The following is a 22327-nucleotide window of genomic DNA, read 5'->3' on the forward strand; positions in this document are numbered from 1 at the left end:
GTCCCTGTGCTCAGAGGAAACCCAACGCCTAGACACTAAGTAATGGCAAAACGGGTGAGAGCAACAATAACGTTTTGAAAACAAGTGTTCTTTTTTTTCCCAAGTATCTTCAAGTGTCCCATAGATTGTGTTACTGAAGTGGAAGGGAAATCCGAGAGCTAAGTGGTTCGGCAACATCTGTGGGAGTTCTGGGTAGCCTGTGCCAGAGCTTGGACCTCATTCAAGACCTCACAATTCCTAGTCCAGACCTCAGTTGCACCAACCACACGGCTTGTGTCCAAGGATGGGATTCAGCCTGGGGGAAAAAAAAAAAAACATTTAAAAGAATAAGATGATCCAGGATGAGTTAAACTGGGCATTACTCATATGTTTTTTTTTTTAACCATTTGCCATAACACTGTTTTCCTAAAAATGCTTCAGAAAATGTAGGTAAATGATTTTCCCCCACTGTCAAAAGACCATCTGCTGTTTGAGAAGACTCTCTCCTGGATTTTATCGTTATAATCATTTTTCTATTTCCAGTTAGCAGCATGCTCCCTTTTATATGATACTTTCTGCAGAAACCACTGTTTTCTCTTTAGCAGATTTCCTGAGGCTAACTTGGCATTTACCGGTGTCTTCCTCCTTTCTCAGGGTGAGGATTTTCTTTCAGAGGGAGATACATTTCTACATTAGCGCCTATTCATTTCCTTTTCATTTACTCAGAGAAAAACAATCAGGTTCATCACTGCTTGTAGTCATGGAGATTTCATGTCTCCAGAAGAAATCCAATTGTGGAATTCCTTTGTTAATCCCACACTGGACATTTAAGCTTTTGTGTTTGGATCAGTGCAGCCCAGGCAGGGGAGCCAGTGAAACAGGTTACAACACGACTCTTAATCCAGGGTGGGCAGGGGAAGTATGTGCAGCAAGGCTGTCCTGGGATGCTGGGGGCGGCAGCGGGGTTGGGTAGCAGGTTCTCGGGCCGTGGTTGGCAACGGGACAGGTGAAGATCTTAGGCTGGAACCACCAGCAAGACATTTGCATCCCACGGTGTGGGTGAATTGAGCACAGCACGTCTTCCTTGTAGGCCTGTCCTCCCCTGTGTTCTCCCCTACCCCCAGCACCACCATGTGCTGAGCTGTCTGCGCCTTGATTTTGCTCCTTTCTATAGTCTTGACTTCTATTCCTAATGAAACCTGCCCCTCGGTGCGTCCTCCTTTCTTCCATTCCTTTAGGCCTTCAGAGATCTCCCCAGTTGCTCCCCACTGGCTGCAGTCTCCTAAGTGACTGTCTCTCCCGCCACTGGCCAGTGTCCTGCCTCCCCACTGCTGCTAGACCAGTGAGGGCACAGGGTAGGTTTCCAGCAAATCTTTGCCGGACAACTGAGAGACTCAAAATTCTTCCTAATATGCAAATCTGATCATGTTACTTCTCTGTTTAAAAACTTTCAGTGGTTCCCAGTGCTTTGTAGGATAAGATCCAAACTCTTAGGTCATTCAAGGCTCTTCACATCCTTGCCAGCATCATCACCCGTCACTCACCATTTGCATCCTGTGGCTCAGCCATCCCCAGTGAGCAACCAACAATTTTCTGGGTGATGCATGCGTTAAGTGTAGCGGTTGCAAATGATTTCCAGCTCTGGAGTCAGATTGAGTGTGGTAGTGCTCCAGCTCCACCAGGGAGCTCTGCAAACTGGAGGGAATTCACTTAAATAAACTGTCTTTGCCTCAGCTTCCTCATCTGCAAAATGGGGCTGACAGTAACACCTACTAAGGATTGATGTGAGAATTAAATGTGTTTTGCATAATGAATTAGCTAGAAACAACTTAAGTGTGCATACTTGTCAAGCCCTTAAATCAGTCTCTGGCATATACAGACATTCCATTATCGTTACCCTGGGAGTTCTCCGAGCATGTAAAGTCCTCATGCTTCCCTGGGATACCCCCTCCACAGGGTTTGCCTGACAGACCCGAGCCATCCTGTGATTCTCAGTCCCCAAATCGTGGCCTCTTTGAAATGAACATCTGTAGCCATGGAGGGTTAAAAGCTTAAGTTACGGCATCAGAATGTGTGGTGTCACATCCTGCTCCTACTATTCACTATTTTACTCTAGTCTTAACTTGCTAAGCTGTGATTTCTTCCTTTATGAAATTCAGGTAAGAAAATAATCATCTCTACCTTATTAAGAGTTGTCAGGAAAAAAAAATAAAGTCAAGATACTTCATTCAGGTTAGCGATCATTTTTATTAGCAGCCTTTTTGCCTTTTATCAAGAACTAGCCACAGTATTATGATGAACTTTTTCCTTGTTTCTCTCCATGCGTTATTTGAGTTCAGAGACAGGGAATTTATCATTGCATCTCAGGCACTTGACACATCATTCAGACCATGGAACTATGGAACCCACAAGGATTCAGCAGCTTTATTCTGGATACATGTGATCATTTGAATATGTTGCTTTAAATAGAGATTTCAGAGGACCATGTCCCTTAAGAGAAGATGTTAGGAAGGAAGGGGTGTTTGAGAACTGATTATTCTTTTCTTTGGGAGGTCCTAAAGCCTGAAGATTAAACGGTCCTTCACCATTTAATTTGGTCCAAAGGTGCCTGGGTATGGAGAGGAAGCCAGACTGGAAAGGCTGGGACTTCACTCCCAAGCCATGACTTGTGTTTTATCAGTAGGATTGAATACATCATCCTGGCCCCTAAATGGGGTTATACCCAGACCTAGTAACACAGCTGGTTATCCAAGAACAACACCAAGCCCTGATTTGTCCTGTTACCTGATCATCTTGCTATGAATACTCTCACCAAGGTTACTTTCAAGTCACCACGATGATGTTAACCAACTTGCAAAGTCCCTGAAAATGGACGAGGCAGCTGGTAATGAGCTGGTTCCAGCACACACTCTGTAAACTTCGTCCTACTTCACTTTTTCGATCTGTAAAATGTGAGTGCTCTGAAGTTACTGTCCTGTCTCCAAGTAGAAATGTCAGTGGGAGGTGAGTCAAATGTGGAAAAACAAACATGCAAATGTTAGTGTTTTGGCAATGCCCCATGTGCTCAGCATTATTTCGAAACTCTTTGTGTCCACTGGCTGTGTGCATCTTAGGACCGGGATCTGAGCTGACAATCTTCTCTTGCAAACCAGCCTGTCTGGAGTTCTGCTCAGAGCAGTGTATCTGGTTTTATCCTCCCAATCAGGATTATACTCTCTGCAGCAGACTGACTCAATTAGCCTTTCATTCCAAAGTCCAATTGTGAGTCAATTCTGAGGTTGTTAAGCAAAATGAGTCTGGTGGCATTAGCCTCGCACTGAAGGATAGTAATCCGCACCACAGCGCCATTCAGTTAATAGCCTGCTTGAGAGACTACAAGAAACAGGGACTTGGAGACAAAGCGACCTTTTGTCCATCTCCGGGGGACAGGCTGGGAGTGCAGGGCTGCCAGGTCGGGGAGCTGCTCAGGTTGTGTGCAGAACTGGAACCCAGCTGCCTGGACCACGGTTGGCCTTTGCAAAGTTAGAAGCCCAACAGCACTAGATCATTAACTTTCACGACCGGGAAAATTCTTCTGAAATTAACACTTGTTCCAAGCTCCGCTGCCATTGGAGCCAGTTGAGTAAGCCTGAGCCACCTTTAGGGATTTCCTTTGGAAACATAAATCCTCCAACCAGGCTACAGAAAATGGCCAGGTTTTATGCCCTTCAGTATGTTCAATTAGAGTCAGAAAACACCGACTAGGCTTAGGCTGTGGGAGATCCAGGCGCACAGAGGCACACGCACGAGTCTCATTTGGAGGATTTTGCCAAGCCACATGGCCCTGCTTGGGAAGCGGTAGGAAGGGACCTCTCTGAGGCTGTCAGGTGCCGTGCAAAGAAAATAAAGCCGAGCTCCAGCATCTGCCCTGGGGACGGACAGTGATGCACACACATAAGGGTGTCCAGATCGGCACAGAGAGGGAGGCTCAGATACCCCTGGTTAAAAGGGTTCAAGGAGAGACCAGTCCCTCACAAACACCCTGCAGCCTTTGCAGTGTGCTTGAACTCGGACGATTTCATCAAGCCTTTTAACTCCCTTCGAGTTACAATTGTGGTAAAGGGACACATAATGGGCTTCCTGCAGGCCTTTTACAAACCTCTGTGATCTCCACACACGCTACCTTGCTCTGCCCCACCACACAAGCAAGCTCGTAACCTAAAGCATGCTAAGTAAACACATTTTCTTGGGTGGAAGGAAGTAAAAACAGGCTGCCAATTTGGGTAAGCTGAAGAGAAAAAGGCTGAGACAACTGTCCATTGTCTGCCATAATTGCTGGATAATTTAAATTCTCTTGAAGTCCATTGTGTTCTTCACTCAGAAGCAGAGCTGTTGTCTGCTGAGATGACCTCAGAGGTGGCCCCGCTCTCATTCAGGATTTCTCCAACAATGTCCTCTTCAGATTGAAAAACAGCCAGTTGGCCACAAAGAGCCCTCTTCCTCCCCAGCCCGGCGTGGCTGTGGCCCCTCTCCACCTCTGGGTGTCTGCAGTTTCACCACCACCACTCAGGGCTTCCTGGTGGACTGCCCCGCCCCCAGGGCTGGTCCCCAAAGTGCAGACAGAGTCAGCAGCTGATCAGCGCCTCCAAGCACCACCTCCAATGGAAGGCCTAGTCATAAGGTGAAATAGTGCCCAGAGTGAGCGTGAGCATCACCTGTCCCTCCTGCCTTTCCCCTCGGTCTGGAGAGGGAGCTCCTTCTCAGTGTCACTTAGCTGGAATCAATCTCTGTCCCCTGGGCTGGTGAATGAGAGATAACTTACAAGACAAATTCACGTATTTTTAAAGCCAGCAGGAATTACGGGAGCAGATGGGCTGTAGGATCCTATTTTGATGCCAGGGACATGTTTCTGTATAAAGTAAATATTTTCCCAGTGTGGATCTCTGGTGAGTGTGGAGAGAAGCATATTTCCTAAGGATGCAAATAAGTCTGTCAGAAATAAATATTGAATGGAAACTTCAAAGCATCTCGATTTCTACAGTTATAGGCTCTGAAGACTTCTCTGCAAATAAGCAGACACACAGGTGGGCCAGGGCTGCAGGAGAGAGAGGACAGTAGTGGGGGGTGGGTTGTAGAAGAGACGATGCTAACATCCTAAGAGTTCATACTTCCTATATTTTCTGGTGTGGAAAAAGGCCTATCAACAAAGGAACAAAGAAAAGTTGCCATTTGTCCAGAAGTTTAGGGTATTTGAACGCACACCACCTGCCCTTTCTTCCCGTTGCAGATCTCGCCTTGCGGATTTTTTTACCAACTGCCAACCTGAGTCAAGGTCTGCCAGCAGCTGTCTAAAGGAAAACTATGCTGACTGCCTCCTCGCCTACTCAGGGCTTATTGGTAAGATTGGAGAGAAGCGGGACGGGAGAGAAATCTGGTTTACAAATACTCACAGACCTTTTTCCATTGTAGCCTGCCACTATCTGTGAAAGGAAAAAAATCCCCCAGGAACCCTCTGTGCTGGAGTTTTGATGTTAAGCCCTGTAGGACTCCCCTGTTAAAAAAGCGGGGGGGGGGGTGGGGGGACACGAGGATCATGGATGTGTGGAGGCAGAGGCAGGAAGAGGAGGATCACAGTAGTAGTATCACAGTATCGCAGGCAGACCACAAGCATGAGCACCTGGGAAGCATCCCGGGTGGAGATCTGACCACACAGAACAACAGTAGGAAAGAAGCATGATTGTGAGAGAGGGTAGCAAGTCAACCCGAGCTCATTGAATTAAGGAACTTGGAAGTCATTCCGTCTGGGGAAATAAAAAAAGGCTGTTCCCCAGAAATGGAAATAAAACCTCTAACCACCGGAGTCCTTCTCACCATTAATATTCTTGGTAATTCAGATCCTGGTGTGCAGGGGGTGATTTAGCCTAAAATTTTTCCCTGAGAACAGACATAGCAGAAACAATGTTATTGCCTCTCAAGAGCTGAGGCTTTAGAAGAACCAGGTTCTCTACGTCTGAGGCAACAGTGCAGTTGCCAGGGTGCCAATGAGTTAGGAGAGTCAAAAGAGGCAGATCTGTGTCCATGGATAAAAGGGGCAGGCGGGAAGAAAGGCAGGTGTTCCAGGTCCCAGGGCCTGAAGAAGCCTCGGTGGCGGGGCTCTGTCACGGTTGACGTGTGAAGACAAACATGTAGTGAAGGCTGTGGAGGGCTGAGGGAAATCACCCTTGTCAGAAGTGGATGGCTCAGCCAGGGTGTGTGTTCCTGCCACAGTCGCACAAGTCACCAGGCAGAAAGAACTTCCCACCAAGAATGACAGCACAGACTAAATCATTTTGTCACTAGAGTGTCTTCAGCAAGAGCTTTCAGGAAAGTCAACTATGGCACATAATGCAGGGATATTACAGGGCCCTGTACACTCATCCCCGTGGTTGAAAGGTCTCTTGGGCAAAATCTTTTACCAGTATCGTTTACCATTTTTGTGGATATATCCCAATGGGTGTATCTTCCTTGAGTCAGTATTCCAAGTTTGCATTCACTCTTTGCTTTCTTAAGTTGGTCTCTAGTAGGGGTTACTTATCAACTGTGGAATTACAGGAACAATGGAAATAATTAAGCCATGCTCATTATAAAAAGTTAAAAAAAATACAGAAAAACCCAAAGGAGACAGTAGGAAGGCTCTACAACTCTACACCCAGATGTAAATACTATTAACACCTTAGTCCATATCCTTCCAGGCATATGTGCTCATTAAATCCTCCATGAGTGGCCAAGGCAGAGTGCTGCCAGGGATTTCTGGCTTGGCAAACCATCACATGCCTAGGATGATGAAACACTCATCACATAATGGAATGAAATCGTTGAAGCAATGCATTTTACAGACCAAAATTTATTTTCCTCTTGGGTCTGGATCTTCCCCTTCACACTGGTCATTGGGTTCTAATGTCATTCAGGACAAAGCTTGTGCCTCCTTCTTCCATATGTCAGGGATCCATCATGGTGCCCAGCATTCAGTAGCTGCCTAGTAGATACACATTTTAACCTCTTGGCTTACGGTTTTGGATGTCTTTTCCTTTCTCCTCCAAAGTTAGGTGCTCACTGTCTGCTGTGGGTCAAAGTTCCCATCCCGAGGTATAATGGGAGATAATGTACTCAAACTGGTAAGGAATGTAGGGCAAAAAAGATATGTCCTTGACCCAGAAGAGCTTACAAAGAATTTTTCTTTCTGTTTATGAACCAAATATATCCTATGGCTCACTGACCGCCTATTACTTCTTAGGTCCATAAAATACAGAAAAACAGAAGGCTTCTTGGCATGAATAGGCATCGCCTGGTGTGAGCCACCCAGGAGAAGACATTTGAGTTGTATTAAGTATAAATGCATTGTTTATTTACACCAGCACAGAGCTCATCAGAAAAACCATGAATATAGGAAGATGTAGGCAAGAAAGACCACCCAGTAATTCTTTGAGGACTTTTGAGGACTATTGAGACAATACTCTAAAAGCCATCAGCATAGAGAATTTCCACTGTTTATTTCCAATTCCTTCGCAACTTGGAAGACTTTATTTAAATCAGTTGAGAGCCTGGTGAGCAGAGGCCTCGTTATATATGTTCCGGATGTGGGGTAACCCAAAGGATAGCTTCTAAGCTTCCCTGTGTTACTTTGAAGGAGCCATTTGCTTCTGAGGGAAGTGCATACAAAGTCCTAAAAGGATTTTTAAGATATGTAAAACCAGTTCTATCTATTTATGAAGATTAATGACATTTTCAAGAAAATGCAAGGGATTTGGCAACTCATGCATTCTAAGTTAATTCTCTCCTACTCCGTAACATCCATACCATTTGTGCAGGAAAAAAAAATACCCTAAGTGCAGCTCAAGGAGTTCTGTTATAATTTTTAAAGTAAATGTGTAAATTATTTTTTGTGCTCAAGATAAATTGCCAAGAAAATGAACTGTTTAACATAATTTCCCACTCAGCAAACACAGTGTTTGTAATTATCTGTGGCGCATCCACCATCAGAGGAGCGTTTGTTTCTTTTTAGGCTATAGAAAAGTCTGTACTGTCACATAAGAACAAGATGCCTTGTTTTTACTTTTTTAGGTACAGTCATGACCCCCAACTACATAGACTCCAGTAGCCTCAGCGTGGCCCCGTGGTGTGACTGCAGCAACAGTGGGAACGATCTAGAAGAGTGCTTGAAATTTTTGAATTTCTTCAAGGACAATACTTGTCTTAGTGAGTTTTAAAAAGAAAAAGGAAGCAAACACACAGACATGCTCTCCTCTCTGTGTTCAAGCTGTACCTCCATGTTTCTTGTGTCTGCCTCTTCTCTCTTTCTCTCTCTGTTGCTTTTTTCCTGCTCGCTGGTGGTGAATCCAGCATCTCTTGGCCATACTATGCAATGCAGCAGGGAACAGAGCAAGTGGGTGCTGCCAAGTCCGGGAATCCAAAGGCCTAAGAGAGCAAGAGATTCAAACAACGGAGGGTACATTATGTCGGATAGAACACTACTACCCACAGATCAAATTTTGATCTTGGCAACCAGTGCAAAGTCTGTTCCAAAGGTTCTTAAAACCTGGGCGCAATATACAGCGTGAGAAGCTCAGACAAATTAGACAGGGGTAAGCCTCCAAGGGCTCTCTGAGAAAAATTAGAACATTAACATCAATAGCCCCCTGGATGTTCAGGGCTGGCTCAGAGGAGAAGCCACAATTCTTGAGTAGGATAAGCTGGTGATGCAGCCAGGAGCCTCAGGATGTCAGTTATCTCGGGAGAGAGAGATGAGCACCCGGTGGGGCGGGAGGGCGGCGGGGGAGCTCCTGCTTGAAAATAGTATTGGTTTTTATTACAGTTGCCTTCAGGCAATTTGGAAACATGTTTCCCAAAGGGAGAGGGATAGAGAGGAATGTACAGGTGTGAACAATGGGCATTCGTCAGACCTGTGCCAGGTCTCCCTTCTATCCACTGAGATGTGCACGCTTGAGGTGATGATCCAGCCGAGATGCTTGAGTACCTCACTCTCATTTTGTGGCAGGCATCATGAATTTATTGGGTGCCTTCAACTCACTCTATAGGGAGTGCAATATATACATTATCTCATTTACTGTAATTGGCACAAGGGTCCTAGGAGATATAGGTATGAGCATCTCCATTTCACAGTTGAGTAAACAGTTGTTATTCTCCTGGACCCTCCATGCCAGAGATGGATCTGAAGCCCCAGTGCCTTCTTTTGCAGGCAGGGGCCTTTGTGTCATGCCTGATATTAAAGGGCCCATTGGAGGAGAACATATGGCCAAACGCTGGGGCCAGGTGGGACTTCCTGGTGAGAGATGTTGGAGCAAGCTTCTAGGAATGAAGGTTCAGCCACCCCCCTAAGAGCCATGACAACTCTCCATGGTGCTCTGCTCTACACAATGACTGATTACCAGAGAATTAGCTAATAACTTACTGTGTGTACATGGAAAAGCTTTTCGGTGTTACGTATTCTGAAACCTCTTTATTGCTGCCTTTGTTGAAAAGACAAATCTAAATGATTTGCTTACTCGGTCCTTCAGTAGTATGGCTGTAACCAAATGTTGTAATCATCTTAAAAGTAACACAAGCTTCTGAACACCTAAGTGATATTGAGAACCACCACAAAACTAGTCAGAAGTATGGAGACATTTGTTAAGACATTGGGCATCCCACCGAACTATACCTCAGATCTCGTTTGGTCTTTCCTTAAAAAAAAAAAAAAAAAAAAAACAAAAAAAAACCTGGAAAGTGTGTATATATCCTTCTTTTCTACATCATCCTGCATAGTCTTCTGACAGAATGAAAGTTTTAATGAAGATAAAGCAGTGAGAGTATAGGTCAGTGTGAGAAAAAATTATAGTCACACTGGCTGGAAAACTGCTCCCTTGTGGAGAAATTCAAGGTGTCCCTGCTTAATAATATTTTGGTGAAGGGGAGACTAGTCTGGCATCTTTTTTTGCTAATGACTTTTCAGTAAAAAATAAATACATTTGGTCTTCAGCAGGGACCAAAGCCAGCCGGAATTATTCATAGTCATTCCATTTACACTTTGATGAGAAGGGGCACAGCACACCAAAGACACAGTGCTGTAGATTCACTCTCTTGTAGAAGGCTCTATAGAGTAGAAGGAATTGAAACTTGTAGATTGCAACCCAAATGCAGTAGCCCGTCAATTCTCCTGCCAGATCTCTCTCGGATTCCTCTATCACAAACACAGCTTTAACTGATTGCTTATTTCTGGTTATTGGAGGAAACACAGTTCTTTTTAAGCCAAGGGGAGGGGAAGAAAGAGAAGAATGAACTGGAGACAGAGGTAAGGTCCCAGTTACTGCCACCTTCGCCTCCCTGGACCACTGTATTTGAACTCCAGTTGCCCATTCTACTCTCACCCTTGCTTCATTTTCTTCAAGCATTTCTCATCACCGAATGTATTCTGTATTTCACTTTACTTGCCTCCCCAGTTGGCATGGGGTCTCCATGAGGGCAGGGGCTTTTGACTGTCATTTCTGTCATCAGTGTTCACTGCTGCATGTCCAGCACAGAGCAGTGTCTGGCATCTAGTACCTGTTCCATTGATATTTGAGTAAATGAGTGAGTACTCACTGAGTGAACGAATGACCAAGTAGCAAGGCAAACACGCCTGAAAACAAAGGTAGGACCCATAAATGGCAGGAATCTCCTGAATCTACCTATCTTCACAAGAAAGAGAAAGGAGTGTTCTTTGGTTAGTGGTGGTGGTCGTTCTGGGTCATTCAAGGAAACCAGGCCCCCGTGTACCTCTTTCTCTGCATCCCCCCAACCTGCTAAGCCATGTAACATGGCTAGGAGCATAAAAAGCATTTATATTAATTCGAAGCTGTTTCTTACAGCCTAAAAAATGTAAAGTTTTAGAAAACAAGCTTCCAATTTGCTGAACCTAAAGGATAATAATTTTAGAACAAAATGTCACTTCTAAGAGGAAGATTAGGCTTAAATTATTCTGTCTTGTATATCGAAAAATGCCAGCTAAGAATCATATATTAACAATTTGCACATTCAGGTCTCAAATGGAGGAGTTTGATTTCTTACACAATGAATATGAAATAAAAAATTCCTAAAGCCAGGCCAACTCCCTGAGGACCTGATTAAAAACTGTTTTTAATTCATTTTGGGGAGGGGAACAACACACAACCAATTTACTCTTGCCATAAAAACAATCTAATCCCATGAAATTGTAATAAGCTTTTAAAGTTTTACATTTTAAACTTTTCATTTAAGCAGGGCTGTTCCTACCTAATTATGCAGATTTTGTTTGGAAGACTGGGAGCAGAAAGGGAAAAAATAATCTTACTTAAATTTTCACTATATATTGATGAGATTTGGGTAATTTTTTTTCTTTTAAAGAAACCAGTTGCATCTGTACTTTGAGCAGTGCCTGGCTCATACTGGCTGCTCAAAGCATGTTGCAAGGTGCTCTGTGGTGGTGAGTCAGATTTTTTTGCTGTTTGATTTTACTGCCTGCCAAACTAGTTTGTATGCCACCAAGTTGCATCATAACTAAGGATATGTTACTTTAAAAAAAAAAAAGCACTAACTAGTTTACTTTTAGTATAGAATTTTAACAAGGGTATTCTTGGAAGATGGAACAGTGATTGCTATCCCCCCAAAATAGGTTTGAGGCTGGGTTTCGAGGTGCTTGACTGATGAATATCTCAGGGCAAGGATCTTGCTCAGCACCTAGTACATAAATAGGAACAATATTTGTTGCGCTCTGAGCATACCTAAGTGTCCATCTCGGTGCTTAATGAATGAATTGATTTTTGAGCACCTGACCCAATGGCTGGCTCTTAGCATGTGTAGGGTGGATGGATGGATGGGTTTTGTTCAGGGAAGTCCAATACTGTAATCAGAATTTCTAGTGTGCCTCTCTGGCTTCATGTATCCTGTCTGTTACATTTGCTGCTTGACTTTGAAATTGGATTTCCTCCTGTTTTACTGCAGAAAATGCAATTCAAGCCTTTGGCAATGGCTCTGATGTGACAGTGTGGCAGCCAGCCCTTCCAGTTCAGACCACCACTGCTACCACCACCACAGCCTTCCGGGCTAAGAACAAGCCCCTGGGGCCAGCAGGGTCTGAGAACGAAATCCCCACTCATGTTTTACCACCTTGTGCAAATTTGCAGGTAAGAGCGGCAGCTGAACTCCCTGTTGGAGCTCACTTATGAGGGCAACACAGACCAGTTTCCTTCAGTGCACTTAAAGATAAATGGCTAATGATGAGTTGGGTTTGAATCTTAAAAGTGCATTTTAACCATGATGAATGGAGATTGTGAAGTGCCACAGAGAAGGATGAACTCTGGAACTGACTCCCATTTGCTGGGAGTAGGACATTGGTCAGGGTACCTGGGGCTGGCCTTGGCGTCTTCACCTGTAAAATGAGGGGGCAGGGCAGATGAATCTTTAAGCCTTCTGTTTGTGGAGTGGCCAAGTTGAGTTGGTTTTTAATTTGTCTATCATCCTTATTCTGCATTCTCTACAAAGCAGCAGCCTATTGAACTAGAAAGCACTCTTGGGTTGGTCACCATCACTGTCATTTACACTTAACGTGGGGTATTTAACTCTGTCTGAAGATAAACCAGAGACAGTGTTGCTATTGAGATGTTAACTCCAATGTAGAGTCCCATATGGCTTCATTCTTCCTGAAGCAGAAGAAAATGCTTTTCTGGAGAAGGAGGAGCCATGCGGAGCTACCTCCCAAAGCCTCTTGTGTGTATAGAGGCAAGTGTGAATGGCCAAGAGACTTCCTTGGGGCTAATCCAGATCTGCAAGGGCAGAACCACAATGGCAGGCTAACAGTGGTTTCCTGCCTTTAGTCAAAGCAGTGTTTATTCGGCCTTTTTATTGATTTTTTTTTCATAGTAACGAGTGTTCAACTACTTAGCAAGACATTACATATTTATATGTTTGTACCTCTTTGGCTGCTATCCTCCTGACGGCTATGAGAGAGCGATAGTTTTATTGTTAGCCTCCTCCTTGCGTTTGAGGACACTGGGGCTTGGTGAAGTAACACTTTTGCCGGAGCCTACGGAGCTTATGAGTCACAGAACTGGGAATCCAGGAGACTCCTGTTGCTTTCATAGTTCTTCCTGTGTTTGGGGGGTAGTGGTGACCACATGATGGTTTCTTCTTCATGCCATGCTGGGGAAGGGGACATGTGCCACACACTGTGCTGTCACTTCACACTTGTCACTGGAGTATATTCTCCTTTCTCTCTCCCCACCCTGCTGCCACCAAGGTTCACCAGAAACCTCTTTTGCCAATACCTTCTTTAACTCACAATCCTCTTTGTTCCTTACAAACCATAGGGTAGTTCTTCTGCTTCTGATTTCATTGCTGTCTTTTCTCCCCCAAGGTCTCCCTTCTTTTTGGATATCCTACGTGCCATTCAGCTGGCTACTGGTCTCTGTCCCATCTCCCTATGTCTTCTTCCCAAATACAAACCTTCAGACACACTCATACACACACACACACACACACACACACACACACACACAGACAACACAGCACTGAGGAGAAGGCGGGGAAGCCACACAGCCTAAGGTCAACCAGATGTTCTTCATGCTTCTGAAGCATTTCCTGAGCATGTCCAATATCCAAAGCACGGTGCAAAAACTGCCAGAAGTAGGAGGAGGCTTGGGGACTATTACAGCATCTAACTGCTCCATCTTGCAGCAGAGCCCTCAGGCTCTGGGAGGAAGGGTGACTTTCACAAAGGCCCCCAGTCAGCAAGAGGCAATCTGGAGCCAGACATCGCACCACAGAAACGGGATCTGTTCTTCATCTCTGGCTGATGCTCGGCATCCTGGTTCCTCCTACAGTCAGCCTTCTCTTCTTACTGGGTCCACTCAGATTCTAGCATCAGTAAAGACAAGTGGCCAGAGGAAGGATAGGACCCTGTTGTCATTCACTGATAAGAGTGAGCTAGATAGGGTTCCTGACCTATAGGAGAGGCAAAGCTCTGGCTGCAGCAAAATGAGGTTCGTTTCTGCACGTGTCTGAGGGCACAGAGCATGACTGCAGAAGCGGTGCTTTAGCCTGTTTATTGAGCTTCTTCTGTGTTTCAGAAACTTCATCAGATGGGCACTCAAAAAAAAAAAAATTCTCTCCTCAGTGAACTTACAAATAATGGGCAAGACACAGCTTGTCAACATTTTTGGAAGGTCAGACCAAATTAAGAGATGACATTTCAGGAGAAGAGCCATCATTGGAAATTCCATACAATTTCCTCCATGAGAGAGGACTGTGTCAGCCCTAAGAAGGCATTCCCCCCACCTCTCCAGGCCCTGCTTCCCCACCCCCCCACCCCCAGATCACAGAGTGGGACTTCTGCTTCCTGTGGCGCAGGCATGTCTTGGCCACACAGCATCGTGCCTCCAACCCAGCTCTGCCCAGCCACCCCTTCCTGTGAGGAGGGCTCTGTGCTGCTGCAAGGTTGCCCTGGCAACGTCAGGGGACACATGAGCTCTGTTCCCAAGAAACGGCGCCTTTCCTTCCCCTGTGTTAGTGATAGGAAGTCTGCCTCATAAATAGAGGGGCAAAGTAAAATTAAAGCATGATGTTTGTGTCAAGACTGCTATTTAACTTCTCAGCGGAGGGGGAAACGGAAGTGTGGGACCGAGGAAGGAGGGCCCAGCCATAATTCTCTTCCCTGTGACACACACACACAGAATCCATATACTTGGAGCCAAACAGCATTTCACTTCCGGAGAGCCCTTCACAGTCCTATCAGCCCTCACCTCTCCCCCTATGGAGAAGACCTGCTTGAGCCTTGTTTTGCACACGAGGCAGGGAGTGAGGGAGTGAGCTCTGCAGCCAAGCCTGTGTTCCCACCCGGCCCTTCTGCTCACCAGCACCATGGCTTCCACAAGCCTCCGCTTCCACAAAACTCGAGGATGGCCAAGCTGCCAGAGTTGAGGGGACTAGATGGGGGTCATGCTTCAGTGCTGGGGCAGAGTGAACCCTCCAGAACGGTACTTTAAAAATGGCACATGTGATGCTTGATCCCGAGTTAGTTGGCTGCTGGGTCCCTTTACAGCAGATGGATGGTGGTGTTGTGCCTTGCTTGCAGACATCCTTCCCTTTTACAAATAAGGCAGCCGAGGCAGGGAAAGGTGAGTGACTTAACCAGAATCACGCAGTAATTCTTTGGAGAGGCTGGGCTTTCTGCTCCAAGGCCAGTGTACTTCTGCCATAATCCATGACTTCGAGGAACCCATCTGGGCTCTTTCTTTGAATTAGAAATGGACAGAAAGGACAAATGAAAAATAGAAAAGCAGGTTATCCAGGCTTTGTCTTTCTGCATCTGTCTCATTTCACTTAGTGTCACGTCCTCTAGGTTCCTGATCTCACGTATATGTAGAATCTAAAAATGTCGAAATTTTAAGGCAAGGAGAATGGTGGGTACCAGAATCGGGGCAGTGGGGGAGATGGAAAGGAACTGGTCAGAGGGCACAGGTGTCAGTTACCTGGATGGATGGGATCTAGAGCTCTAGGATACAATATGATGACTACGGCTAGCAGTGCTGTATTGTATACTAGCCCATCTTAACTGCTCCCATCCTCCCCAAACATGGTAACTACCAGAGGTGGTAGGCTAATTAGCTTGATTATGGTAAACTTTTCATCATGTATGCATGTATCAAAACATCATTTGTATTCCTTAAATACAACTTATTTCCAAATACAGAATTTTTATTTTTAATTTACACCTCAGGAGAGCTTGTTGGGGGCGAGGGGTGAATAGAAAAGGCAGCAGTGAGAAGCTAGTTTCAAGAGAGCCATATGACCTACTGCTTCCTGAAGGCAGCTATTCAAATAATTGGGAAAACACAAAGTTCATGCTTTAGGTTGGGATTCTTCATGCAATTCCAGGATATAAGGAATAAGGGAAAGATTAAAAGTTTGCCAGCAAAACTTTTTTTTGCAGCTTGGTGATGTCTTTAGAATGACCTATACTAACAACAGTTGAAAGAATCATTGGAGGCCAGAGGATGGGGGGAGATGAGTGAGTGATAAGAGATGGGCCTTCGCCCCGAGAACATGGTACCTGGCACTGATTTAGGACTCACGCTTTGGAGTAGGGCTCCCAGGAGACTCATTCTCCCCATCTGTCCTTCTTTTGCCTGCCTAGCTGTCTCCAGATAAATTACCATTTGCCAGGGGGTCCTAGAAATATCTTAGAGTGGCGTTTGTCCCAGCCATGTGTGTCATTACTCAGAATAGAACTGACTTAAACCAGCTTGGGATCCATTGGTAACAGATTTGGAGAAAGTCAGCTATCTTTGGCAGCTCTAAAGTTCACTTCCCTTGAGAGGCACCCTCTTGTAATATTTTAAAATATACAATAATATGAGAAAACTCTTGGGGACTTGAGTTTCTGTCTTAACATTTGAGATAGATTTCCCCTTTGGAAGGGAAGAAATAAGAATAAACATTTTCAAAAGTCGGCTCCAAAGTATAATTATCAACAAACCAAACCCAATTCTTTTGGGGAAATGGGTGGCCTTGGGTGTGGGACGTAGAGACTCATCTGCAGTTCCTATGCAAGGCTTGCCTTTAAAAAAGGAAAGTTGATTGATTAGTATAAAATGTCATAGAAATGTCCAAGTGCTAACCCCCTGAGGTGATAAAATACCAGGTTTTGGGTAACCCGCCAAGCTCCCATGTCAGGATTAATTGGCAGTCATATTAGTAACAAGCATGACGCAGGCTGTGCTATTGTTGGCATATCCCTTTGACTTGTACAAAGTGGTCACATGAAAAACAAAGGAAGATTAAAAGTTCTACCGATTATTTCATCTTCTGTGCACTTGAGTGGTCTGCTAGCTGGAAAAAGCTCAGGATATTTAAACCAAATGGACTGTACTTGTCGCCTATTTAAAGTAAATATCTTTGGGAGATGTAAGTAGGTGTTGGAAAAAATCCCGACTTTGCATCATTGTACACCACTTAATTCTGGAAGCTTAAAATATGGACCCCTTATAGTGGCGTTTGTAGGTCTTGGACTTCATGGAGAAAGTTCTGCTACTTCTGCCTCTTTGTACTCGTGTCCCTCTCCTCCCACCCCAAAAGAGCTGTGATTGACAGGAGGAAGTCTGGTAGCTTGGGGAGTACACCCTCAGATCCAGGGCTAGCGGGCTGGCTGTGGAAGAGCTGTGAGCAGTCGGAGAGCTCTAGTGAACAGTGAGAGCCACAACCAGGGTCAGTGTTTCTTATGAGCCAAAGAAAACATATCTATCTCTGGGGAGATATGAAGGGCCAGAGGTTGTAGATAGATCTCAGGTAGGGCTCCTCCCCTCTCCTTAGGTTTTAAGGCTGCATTCTGGAAAGGAACCAGCAATGTGGTGTTCTCAGTCAAGGAAGCGATGTGAGCACAGTCCCATGGATAGTCTTTGTGAGAATGTTTGCTGCTAAAAATCACCAGTGTAGAGGGCAGCTGTTCCCTTCTTTCCCAACCACCCATCATCTGCTTTGGTGGTCAGGCCATGCTAGCTAGCCCTGAGGGTCCACCACAGGGACACTGCTGGCCCTTAGTGGGCTGTGGAAGCAAAGGCCCTGAGGTGGGCATCTCTCCTTGAGGAGCGAACCTGCAGTATCCACTGGATTTGAATCCAGGTCTACATCTCCCTGGCCTCCCTTATTTGCTATAGTTCCCTCTCTTCAGAGTATGGTTTGAAGCTCACAGAAATGGGCTGGGTGCTTGTAGGTTGTAGGCTTGTAGGATGTAGGTAAGAGGGACAGAGGGCAGGCAAGATTTGCCTATCCATTTAACTCCTGCATATTAGAGTATTCAAATATTTAATTAGAATATTGAATATTAGAAAATTAAAAATAATCTAGATCTGAAGCAAGACCTTCCATCCCAGAAGAACAGCATATGCCTCTGCTGTTTCAGTACCCCGTCACCTAAACAAAGTCCCTTTGTACCTGACAGGGCCAGACCAGACCAGAAATGATTTTAAAACTCTTCCCAGGGCCAGACCCCAAAATTCTAGATGTGGCGGCAGGAAGGCAATTATCCAAACCTGCTAAATACCCAGGACTCCTCTAGCTGTGACCAAGTGAAAATTTGAAGTGTTGAGTTTTAAAAGGAAAGCTGCCAATGGGTGTTCTGTAAATCATTTGTGCCAGCAGACTGACCCCATTATGTCAGCTAATCCTGGAAATACAGGAGGTAAATTTAAATCTTCAAGCATGAAGCACTTAATCAATATTCTAAATGTTTTTCTTGCAATTTATGCTAGCAGAGCAATGGGGTGCTTTGGCGTCCTGTTAATCTTCCACTGGAGAAGAGGCGCTTGAGAGCTAGGCCAGGGTGGTGGGATTTTGCACAGGATGATTGGTGGGAGGGTGGGAAGCTGGAAGGGGAGAGGGTGAGGTGCTTACTTCCACACCAGGCCCCTGGCATGAGGATGGTTGTCCCAGGATTCAGTACACCCATTCCAATGGGCAGAGCCACCCTGCGGCCACCTCCTGTGGCACTTTCCTTAAGCCTAGGAGTTGCTCTGCTGGGAAGAACATGAGCTCTGGGGTCAGACGGACCTGAGTGAGAACCTTGCCTCAGTTCCTATTGCTCTGTGACCTGGGCATGTTTCCTTCCTTCTCTAAATTTCTGCTGTAAAATAATCACCTGCCTCTCAGGTCTGTTGTGAGGATTAAAAACCTGGTGCCCGTATGCAGAGGGCCCAGCATTACTGTCCAACCCTCTCCACTTGGTAAGTAGTCACCACTCTTAGTGTGATTGAGAAGTGTGAAAGCTTTAATTCTGGACCCTGGGACAATAAAGGAAGAACTGTGCTCAGCATCTGGGAGTCCATGAAAGAAGAAAGACAGAACTCTTTAGATTGTGCTTCCTTAATTTGTAAGAACCATTGGAACTGAGTGGTATCCTGCTGATTCGAAGAATTGGTCATTATAGAAAGTCCGAAGGAAGGAGGGAAGGAAGTACAGGTGTACTTTGAACACCAGGACAAGGAGAAAGGGAAACCAAATGTCAATAAAGAAAGGACCAGGTCTTGAGGGGTTCTGACTTTTCCAAACACCATCTCCCCATGCCCAGGAGTCTGTTGGGAGTGTCATCCTAACAACCAGCTTCTTGGTGTTATGACTAGAGCCATGACAGTAGTCAGATCTTGGTCCAGCCTGGGTACTGGAGCAAGACTGTCTACCAGGTGCCATTGCCACATCTCTTTAACCAGTGCTGACATTGGGAAGAGGTGGCATAGCTGTGAACAAGACACAGTCTTAGTTGCAGAAAAGGTCGTGTCTGAGAACCAGCCCCACCTCTCAGCCTCTGACACCAGGACTTTGATTCTTTCCCATATCTGCATTCTGCTGGTACTGTTGTCTGCTTCATATTTATCTTTAAACTCAATTACTAGGTATACTTATTTATATAAACACTATCATTTTTAGACTCATCCAAAGCTGTTAAAAACATATGTGAAACATATGTGAATCAATGTACTAGTTCTCTATACATTAAAATCAATATATAAATATTAAAATTAAAAATGTTAGTAATGCCACCTACATAGTGTCATATGTACCAGTAGTCTCCAAACACTACTTTGAGAAACATTAAACCATCCAATATGATAGAATCCAGAACTATTTGTTTTGATAACGTGCATCACCTCTGGTTTTTATGGTTGGGTATTAATAAAGCAAATATGCATAAGCTTTTCCCATGAGTCAGGTACTGTTCTAAGCACTTTATATATATACATTGACTCATTTAATCCCCACAGTAACCTTATGAGGTCAATACTATTATTATTCCTATTTTCTCAGACAATAGGCCTGAGACACAGAAAAGCTTGATCAGGAGAGGAGAAATAGGAAAAGGAACATCTTTCCCTTGTATGTGTTTTAAATGACTACATTGTATTACCTAAATCAGAGCACTTTACCTTTTTGTTTCTGGGTAACATTATTCACTCAATATAGATTAAAATCAGTCCTTACATTCTTGTGGAACATCTGGCAGATGGAGGTGCCAGACTGGTTCATAAACTGGCATAAAGAAAGGAAATGGTGCCTATTCTGACACCAACTGGTGTCCCTAGAACTCAGTTCTGACATCAGCTCTCGGAGGCAGCATAGACACCAAAGGTTAAGGCCACGGTCCCCAACAAGCCTGCCCTTACTTCAGATGATGACCACACTTCAGGGATCCCCAGGCCACCTGCACTTCTGACCAACCAGCTACAAATTCCAGGCTTCCCATGACCCCTCAGATTCAACTCACTAGAATGACTCAGAACTGAGGAAAGCACTATACTTATGATTATGATTTTATTTTAAGGGATACAAATCAGGATGAGCCAAATGGAGAGATCCTTAGGCTGAGGTATGAGAGAGTCTCCAAAAGAAAGCTTTCATTCCCTCTCCCTGTGGAAGCAGGACATATCACCCTCCTGGCACATTGACACATTCACCATCCAGGAAGCTCCACTGAGCTTCTGTGACCAGAGTTTTAATTGGGGTTTCATTGCATAGGCATGATTGATTGAGCCATTAGGCCTGTGATTGAATGTAATCTTCTACCCCTCTCTGCTCCTTAGAGGTCAGGCGCTTGGGCTGACCTCACACGATTCAGAGCCACAAGCCCTTGGCCCGTAGGTGGTCTCCTGATGACCAGGGCCCATTCTGAGTCATCTCATTACCATGAACTCAGGTATGATCTAAAGGGCTCATGAAATATCAAAGATACTCCTATCACTCAAGAACTTCCAATGATGTAGAGGTTATCTCTCAAACCAGGCACAAAGCGTAGTAAAATTCTGATTTTAATTTTAAGGGCAAACAGTGAAACTTCTCATAAGAAAGCTGGAGTTGAAATTTTGAGCACAGGCTCATTTCGCCACTTACCAGCCATGAATCCTTGAGCAAACCACTTAGCCTCATCTTCCTCACTCCTGAAATGGGGATGACAGTCATAGAGCCTCCTGGAATGTTATGAGGATTAGCTCTGAGCCTGCCTGTAAAGTATGTTTTGTTGTAGAGCCTGGCTCAGACTCAAATAAATAAGTCTTTATTATCTGCAAGTTTTGTGATGCTTCTGGCACTTGGATATCACTAGTCCTGTTTGCCCCATCTTTGGCAATAGAGAAGTGCCCTGAGAGGGGACAGGCTGGGTTACACATTGCTTTATGGGTCCTATTTTCCAGGGGCTTTTCTGGTCTTGGTGGAGCCCTGTGGGGACTTTGCAAGTTTGTAGAACAGGCTTGTTAAGGATAAGAAAAGGTGAGGCCTTCTCAGGGTGGTGGTTTTAAAATGTAATTTAGTGAGATGCTTCTTTGTGGGAAGTCCCTTGCTTCCTTGGAATTCTTAGCAGAAGATGGGCTGGGCGCCTCTATGCCAATCTTGGGAACTTCAGTTCCTTAGGCTGAGGTCTGAGAGAGTGATTTCTTGGCCATGAATGCAAGAGTTCCTCTAGGTCAGACTTAACTCAGGCTTGGCCCTCTTAGCTTTTTGGCCTGGAAAGTCTCTCTTGTGGGGGCTGTCCTGGGCCTTCTAGGGTGTTGGACAGCACCCCTGGCCTCTACCTTCTGGATGCCAGGAGCACCATTACCCACTTGTGACAATCAGAAACATCACCAGACATAGCCCAGTGTCCCCTGGAGGGCAAAATCATCCCTGACTGAGGATCACTGGTCCAGCAAATGAGGGCTGCCTCATAGACCTCATTTGCTCATAAACTTTTCTGTTTTACAACAAGGGAAGTGGAAGTTTTTGAGAGTCTTTTTGGGTTTCCCTACATGGTAAGGGGCATATGGAGATGGAAGAGTGACCGACCACAAGGGACCAGATCTTTCCCAGGTGGTGCAAGTAAGAATAAGGAAAAGAGACTGCAGTTGCCACCGAATGCCCAAGTTTAGACATTTAAGTTAAGTTTGGACATTACGTTTTCCCAGGGCAACACTCCCCTTGGAGTGGGACCTGTGGATGGTGTCACAGGTGGTTCTGACTGAGGCTCTTGATCCAGTTCTCACCATCCAAGGCCCTGCTGGACTCCACAACATTCAGAGCCCCACACACCCTCGCCTGCTTCTGAGGAATGTTTGTTCACCCACCTGGCACCCTGAATGGGTAACCCACAGGTGACATTTCAAAGGAGACACTTGCCAGATGACCAGAGTGGGTGGAAGTCTTTGTACCCCACCACCCTCAGGTCTCACGCATGGACTTGGAGCAGAGGAGTCTCAGGAGAGCTGGGAGTTGAGCAGGATCACATGGCCAGTGCCAGACACATTACTGCTGAACCCTCAGCACATGTGCTGAATCTCAGTGACTCTGGCAACACAGATGCCAT

General features: G+C 45.2%; 1 protein-coding gene across 4 annotated transcripts in view; it reads left to right on the forward strand.

Moving 5' to 3' along the window:
* The window catches only part of GFRA1 (GDNF family receptor alpha 1), a 203282-nt gene that overhangs the window by 163626 nt on the left and 17329 nt on the right, over positions 1-22327 (forward strand). For all 4 annotated transcript variants that reach the window (XM_072805183.1, XM_072805182.1, XM_072805184.1 and 1 more), the window contains 3 exons: positions 5246-5355; positions 8059-8193; positions 11953-12134. In XM_072805183.1, the coding sequence (XP_072661284.1) occupies positions 5246-5355; positions 8059-8193; positions 11953-12134 (427 nt within the window). The remainder of the gene's footprint in view (positions 1-5245; positions 5356-8058; positions 8194-11952; positions 12135-22327) is intronic.

The sequence above is a fragment of the Canis lupus genome, chromosome 29 (assembly GCF_048164855.1).
Source record: "Canis lupus baileyi chromosome 29, mCanLup2.hap1, whole genome shotgun sequence".
NCBI classification, from domain to species: Eukaryota; Metazoa; Chordata; class Mammalia; order Carnivora; family Canidae; genus Canis; species Canis lupus.